The sequence below is a fragment of the Carassius carassius genome, chromosome 7, assembly GCF_963082965.1.
Source record: "Carassius carassius chromosome 7, fCarCar2.1, whole genome shotgun sequence".
NCBI classification, from domain to species: domain Eukaryota; kingdom Metazoa; phylum Chordata; class Actinopteri; order Cypriniformes; family Cyprinidae; genus Carassius; species Carassius carassius.
Genome location: NC_081761.1, coordinates 38,456,117 through 38,463,774, shown reverse-complemented (window position 1 = coordinate 38,463,774; position 7,658 = coordinate 38,456,117). Strand labels below are relative to the sequence as shown.

The window sequence follows — 7,658 nt, the reverse complement described above, 5'->3', positions numbered from 1 at the left end:
GTTTGCCCATGTTTTAGCGTGTTGTTAAGGGAAGATCACATCCACAATGGACCTAGTTCGAGTTCACGTGTGCATTTACAGGTCCACTTTAATTGGAAATGCCAAATACTCTTAATAATGACAATATTTAATGATTTTGACAATATCTCTGGCAATAGTCCTTACATACTAGACCTCTTTTAACACTATCCATCTTATCGCCTTATTTTTTTTTTTTTTTACACATAAGTAATGTTGTCCAGTTACTTGTTTCCATTAAATAAGCATTAATTTATTTATATGTAAAGCTGCTTTATGTTTGATTTATGTTGAAGTGTTTAATGCAGATATCTTTTTGGTAATCAAGCTCTCAAATTATGTTAAAATGTGGATTTAGACTTATCGGCCAACATATCAGTTATCGGCTTTCATATTTAAAGAATTATCGGTTATAGGTATCAGCCTAAAATTTTTTATCGGTGCATCCCTATTCACAACGAAGAAAAAAATGTTCATAATTGTTCATCACTTCAACAGCTGTGTTGAACACATGCTTCAGGATGTGAAGATGGGGAAAAAGAGCTGGCGCACTCGTGATTTTGAATGCCGTTGCCTGGCATCCATCTGGCACGCTCTCTACCCAACAAAACGGACAAACTCCTGTTCTCCCAGACAAATAAGGATTTCTCACACTCTGCTGCCCTGTGTTTCATGGAAACTTCGCTAAACGACACCATTCCAGACAGCGCACTCCATCTGCCGGGCTTTCAGCTGTTCCCAGAATCAACGGGGCAATCGTGCGGCGCCAAGACATGCTTTCACATCAACGAAAGGTGGAGTACAGATGTAAAAGTGTTAAATAAGATGTGCTGTTCAGATCTAGAAACTATTCATTAACTGCAAGACAGAACAACACCACCCTGACTCTGTTCTAATCTTTCTCGGGGGCTTTAATAAAGAAAATCTCTCCCGTGAACTTCTGAACTCCTTCTGTGGAATCCACACTGATATTCTGCACATCAGGACAACTGTGAGTAGAACATTTAATGTACATAATAATTGTTGGAGTTATTGAATTGTTTTATTAACAGTTAATGTTGAGTGATCAGTTTGTAACCAATAGTTCATGGTCTTGGCTCCATAAATGAAAATATTTCCAAAGTAAATGAAAAAAAATATATATATCAGGCACAAATAACACAACTCACTCTCTGGTGTGGAATAGCCTACTGTACGAACAGTGAAATCACTCGGTGATCCTGGACTTAATATCCACACTACGAACACTGCTCAGAAATCCAATTCACCCGATCTTTAATATATGGTTCATGTTTTAAATTTAAATCAGCATGTGTATGATGTTATTGTCATATATCACATGGCATGAATGATGAAAGAAACTGCCGAAATAAAGCATTTACTGACAGACCAAGACATGAAAGTCATTCTGATGATTCTGGAGCAGTTTGTTCTTTAGTGTGTTTGTTCTGGTGGGTCTGGAAACTACCTAAATAAGCGAATCTCTCGCCGCAGATGGAGCAGGAGTAAGGTTTCTCTCCTGTATGAACTCGTTGATGGATCTTAAGGACGTCTGATCGAGCAAACGTCTTGTCACATTGTGAGCATTTGAACGGTCTTTCTCCGCTATGAATTATTGTGTGCATCTGTAAAGCAACACCCCTTCGGAAACTCTTCCCACAAACACTGCATTGATATGGTTTTTCTCCAGTGTGGATTCTCTGATGTTCTTTAAAATGAGTAGAATTTGAAAAGCTCTTCCCGCAGTAGGAGCACAGATATGGTTTCTCTCCGGTGTGAATCCTCTCGTGAAGATTCAGATATGATCTCTGACGGAATCCTTTGTCGCAGTGTTTGCACTGAAACGGTTTCTCATCTGAATGGATTTTCTGGTGTGACTTTAGAGAGCTTGAGTTTGTGAAGGCTTTCTCACATTCACTGCACTGAAACGGTCTCTCATTGGTGTGAACACGCACATGTGTCCTCAGATGTGATATGTGGTTGTAGGTCTTCTTGCAGTAAGGACACTTGTACGGTCTTTCTCCCGTGTGGATTCGCTTATGAGCATCAAGACTTAATTTGGTGCTGTAATACTTGTCGCATTCGCTGCAGTGGAAAGACTTTTCACGGTGTGTATTCATGTGAACTAGTAGTTTAGAAAAAATTAAAAACAATTTCCCGCACTGTTCGCAGTGCAACTCCTTCTTCCCGCTGTGCTCTTTTAAATGAAGTTTCCTCTCTTCTGCGGTAGGAAAGCTGATTTTGCATATCTTACAGCTGTAATCTTTCTGTTTTGGTTCTGTGTGTGTTCTCTCGTGTCTCTTTAAATGACCCTCTGAACTCAGTGTTTTTCCACAGGTGCTGCAGGAGAAACTCTTGGCCGTCAGCTGCTCTTTTGATGTTGAGACGGTTTCTTCATCTCCATCAGAAGATGAGCCACCATTGACATCTGAAAGGAACAAAACTTTAATAAAACAACTTTAAAATATACTTGAATAAAGTAAGTCTGCATTATGCTCTTAATATTTTTTTGTAGCAATTTATTAATAATAATTATGATTCTGCTATATCGTCCATATCGCTGCTCATATTACACTTGCGTTACCAAGGCAAGGACTGACGCATTTGTAGGGGTGCATGATAAATATCGGCCAATAATTAATATTAACATCTCGTCAGTAAAGCCGGTTCTCTAATCAGTAAATTCCATCAGGTGCGTGATTTCACATTGAGAAGCTGTTACCACACAGAGCTGTTGTTAACTGACAAGATGCGCAAATCAGTGCTGATAATGAACGTGGATTAAACACTTCTAATCTGAATCTGATCACCTTCTAACAGTATGCCTCATGGCCATTAGTCATGTTTCCATCTCCTTATCTTCCCACCATTTGCACAGAAACGCTCCGGTTACTGATGTAAACACGGTTCCCTGAGATAAGGGAACCAGCAGTCCTTTGTGGTAGAGCGACTATTTTAGGGCATTGCTGATTAAGTTCCCATTGGGGCACCATACATGGCTCCACAACTCTGGCCGGGGATGCCAAATCATGCTTTTCGCCTACGAGAGAAGGACCCTCCTCAGTAGAATGGGCCACGGGGCTGCTGCTGAGAGCTGCACTAGATTCGGGAACCAGGCCTGGTACTTCCAGAGTGGAGCCACTAGGAGGAGAGAGCACTTAGTACTCCCGCCTGACGACCTGAGGAATCAGGGTGACTGGGGAAAAAGTGTACAGATGAGCACTGACCAGTTGTGGGCCAGAGCATCTCACTGTACTGAAAAGTATGATGAGCAGTGAGAGTTGTCTTCTGAGGTGAAGAGGTCAACCTCTGCCCTTCGTAGATTGACCAGATTTTTTAACCATTTGAGGATGTATGGCCTATTCGCCAGGGGCTACCTTGCCTCTGGACAGCGTACATGCAAAAAGGTTCAATCTGCCTGGCACATGAACCACCCTTAACGAGAGGAGTTCTTTCTGTGCCCAAAAGAGGAGGTGACTAGCCATCCTGTAAAGAGTGTGTGACCTGAGACTGCCTTGGTGATTTGATGTAGGCCACCACCGTCATGCTGTCCGGCCGGACTTAAGCCCTGTTCGCCCTAGCAGCGACTTTTGTCACTGCATGTCATGAGGGGCTGGCGATGAGGTAACTATTGGGTGTTCTCAATACTGGTTGCCTTGACAGTGAATCAGGTTTCTTGCTGCTAAGTACATACATTTTTTAGGCAAAATACTAAATTTAATCTAAATCTAAATTAAATACATGCAAACACAAATAAATGAGAAACAGAGCCTACTTTCCTCCATTGCATATGTTTATCTACAACTGAGAGGAGAACAATCACATGAGCTCTACTATCTTCTTTCCTATTGGCTGATGCTTCCGAAAGTTCCTCTTCATTTGCATGAAGTGGTAGGATTCTTAACTTTGTCAAATCGCTGGAGATCGCCAGCTCTCGATCAAAATGAATGCGATTGTGTTGCTTTGCTGTTGCAGGGCTTAAGATGTGGTGCCCCTTTAAGGCTGGTAGGACTGTTTTCAGGTCTAAGGAAACCGTCAACATTTCTATGCAGTTGATATACTGGCGTTGCTTTTTGGGGCTGAGCTGAATGCCAGATCGCCCTCCAACCAGGCACCCAAACCCAGTTATAGGCATCTGTTGTAACCACCTTCCTTTTGATGGTCAGTCCTAACCGCATCCCTGTTTGAAACAGGCGAGAGGTTGTCCAGGGGCAACAGCACTGACAAAGCTTTGGTTTACCCTGACGCAAAATTGTCCCAGTCACCAGGCATGGGATGAAACACAGGCCAAAATAAGAGGCAGCATGTGGATCAGGCCTAGAGGTAATACAGAGGCACTGGCCACCATAAGGCAGAGTAACCTCTGAAAAAAACCTTGAAGGGACACACCGTTCCCGGTTTGAGATATACCGCTAATTGCTGAAGTCAGGGATCCTTCCTGCATAAGCCAGTCCAAAGTTGTTCCCAGAAAGGCAACCTGCTGGCTGGGTAACAGATAATTCTTCAGTGGTTTGATCGTCAACCAGAGGTGCTTTAAGTGGCTGAGCAACAGCTCTCTGTGAGCTGCCAATTCTTATTCTGTGTGGGATAGAAACAACCAATCATCAATTTAATATGCAGATTCCCATCTGTCTCAGAGAGGAAAGAGCTGCGTCTATGCACTTTGTAGAAGTGTGCAGGGCCAGAGACAGTCCGCATGGAAGAACTGCATACCGATAAGCACCTCCTTATAATCTCTAGAACGGTTTGTGATGGAAGCTATGTAGATGAGAAAATAAGCATCTTTCAGGTTCACTTTTAGAAACCAGTCCTAGGGGCAAATCTGCACGAGGATGCATTTCAAATTTAACATCTGAACCTCCATCTCATAAGTGAGCAATTCAGATGTCTGGGGTCTAGAAGAGATGTGAGCCCACCATCTTTCTTTGGAACAAGGCAGTAGCAACCAAAAAAAGCCACTAGAGGTATTGTTTCCTCAGCATGAGCGAACTAGAGTGAGTAACGTCCTCTACTGTAATTAAAACAAAACTGGAGGGGAGGAACGTGAGAGTGGGAGAGGAGGGGCCGCCTTCATTAGAAAGGGATCCACAAGCAAGGCAAGAACAGACTCGTATGCCTCCAGTGAAAGCCAAAGCATTCGGTCTCAGTGAGCGAGTGGCTCTGCTTGGGTGCTGCCCAGACAGATGACGCACTCTCCTTCTGCCTCGCAGCACAACATTTAAAATTTGTTCAGATATTTGCTCTTTTAAGTGCCAGATAGCCACGGGGGAAATCTTCTCACTTCGTCCTCTGCCGGACTCTTTTATATCCGTGAGCTGCAGGCTAAGCTTCAGAGAAGAGATGGTCCTCATCACTGAAGGAGAATGATGGTCTAAACCACTTATATAGGGGTCAACTCCACCCTTTCTGGTGGGCTAAAGTACCACTGGTTTGTGCAGCTACACAAACGTGAACAAATCAGACTTCAGTTCATACTAAGGGGCCGTTCACATATCGTTTCTTCTGTGCGCTCAAGTTTGTTATTTCAAATGTAAAAGTGCGGTGAGACATCTCAACTTTTCAGAATGCTGCAGGCGCACCGGGTCATGTGATGTGACAAAAACCAACCAATCAGCTTCATCCTTTCTCATAACAACATTGAAAGCTCAGCCAAGTTGAAGGAACTGGTGATCACAGCTGTACAGGGATAGCCATTTTTAAATAAATTTAGTTGCAATTTTAAAGGCCTTATTTTTTTCTAAATTGATCTATCAACTTTAATACTTTTTAAGACCCTGCAGAAACCCTATGCAAAACAATCATAGAGTGATATTTGGTCAAATCTAGCAGCTTTACAAACAAACACAGAAAACTTGGACCTCTTAAAAGAGCAAATTTTTAATCCCACATTTATAAAAAACAAAAAAAAAAAAAACCTGTACATTGTTCATCACTACTAACGCTTTCCCAAATATCTCAGAACATCTGCACCATCAGTCAATATAAACCTGATCCTACAGTCTCTGCTGACATTCAAGTGTCATGAAAAAAAAACAAAGTCATAAAAGGAGAAACAAACCTGGAGGAATGAAATCTTCATCATCATCATCCCCATTATTCTCAGCACCATCTTCATCATCCTCCCCATTATTCTCCTCCTCCTCCTCCTCCTCTTCCTCATCAGTGTGGTGTTGTTGTTTCTCTGCGGTGGTTTCTTCTCCTCTGCTCTCGATCAGGTTCCTGCAGTCCACCAGTTTGACGGAGCACATCTTCAGCGGCGTCTGCAGCATCTGCTGTTCTCCAGCGTTACAGTCAGAGGTTTGATCAGTGGATTCATGATCCTGAGCGTCAGTATAACAGAGTAAAGTGAGGCTGAGCTCTGAGTCCTGTGTGTCTCTGGATCTCTGATCTCTGACGCTCCAGACTGAATCCTGAGCTTCTGTCCCATCAGTCTCACGCACCCAAACCTGCTCCACATCCTGACAAACACAATCAGTAATATATCTAGTGAGAGTATGATTAACAATAAGACATTGATTCACACAACAATCAGTCCATATTAGCAGCTAAAGATGAAATGAAGATCTGTTCAAACCTCTCTGTTCAGTTTGTCTCCTCTTTCTCTCAGCTTTGCCTCCAGTGAAGCCACCTCTTTCTTCAGCTGACAGATTTCTGTGATGAAATCCTCAATATCCAGCATGGACAGATCAGTTCCTACTGATTTACAGCAGACCACATCCACCTGCGCTTTCATGCTCAACATCTGAACACAAACACTTTGTGATTAATAAAATATGCATTTATAATGGACTGATAAAACTCATTTACATAAGGTAAGATGTTTCTTCAGATTGCCTTAATTTTATTATATTTTTAAATATATATATATATATATATATATATATATAATTATATTTTTAAATATATATATATATATATATATAATTATATTTTTAAATATATATATATATATATATATATGATATAATTTTTACACAACTAAAAGCTAAAACTGTGTTTACTGGAGTGAAGTCAAATAATTTATAATAATTAACTTAATATTGTAAATGTGACAACTAATGTGCCAATCTCACCAACCTTTCTTTATATTATTCATATAATTTAGTAAAATTAACTGCCTTCATATGGCCAGTTAATAAAGTTAGTACTAATTATTAGTTCAAAGAATATTTACAATAACTTGCTTGTGGTTTTCTACTGAATGTCTGGGATAATGGTAAAACAGCCAAATCTAAACATAAAAACCATTCAATAAAACGTTTTAAATACAAACCTTTTCATAACAAAGATTAAAAAAAGATATTAGAGGCAAAAAAGTGCTCAAGAAATCATAAAAATGTTATAAACGAGACTTTTCCTTATACAATAATGCATAATATTAACCACATTTAAGAAACGTTTAGCAGCTGGATTTGAAGTATTAAAACATGATATTAAACTCGCTTCTCTGTAAAACATAAATCATTGGCCGTCCGACACACATTAACGAGATACGATAAAGCACACGGTCATAATCTCTTAAAGTATATTATGAAGTAAATAACCGACCTGAAATACGTTAATCACACAGCAGCAGAAAGAAAACTCTGCACTACTTCCGTCGAGAGCTCTGAGTCTGCGCGAGACGCAGCAACATGTGA

General features: G+C 40.8%; 1 protein-coding gene across 1 annotated transcript; it reads right to left on the bottom strand.

Moving 5' to 3' along the window:
• Nucleotides 1-772: 772 nt before the first annotated feature.
• LOC132144299 (zinc finger protein OZF-like) lies at nt 773-6,751 on the bottom strand. The gene is made up of 3 exons (XM_059555077.1): nt 6,593-6,751; nt 6,077-6,476; nt 773-2,446 (listed from the first exon to the last, which is right to left on the bottom strand). Exons 1-3 carry the CDS (start codon nt 6,749-6,751, stop codon nt 1,422-1,424), a joined length of 1,584 nt encoding a protein of 527 aa, XP_059411060.1. The 3' UTR covers nt 773-1,421.
• Between the last annotated feature and the right edge of the window lie 907 nt (nt 6,752-7,658).

Coding starts and splice junctions, on each gene's coding strand:
- LOC132144299 (XM_059555077.1), bottom strand. CDS start 6,751: ATGAAAGCGCAGGTGGATGTGGTCTGCTGTAAATCAGTAGGAACTGAT. Junction 6,477..6,592: donor GAGACAAACTGAACAGAGAG/GTTTGAACAGAT, acceptor TGTGTTTGTCAG/GATGTGGAGCAGGTTTGGGT. Junction 2,447..6,076: donor TGAAGATTTCATTCCTCCAG/GTTTGTTTCTCC, acceptor TGTTCCTTTCAG/ATGTCAATGGTGGCTCATCT.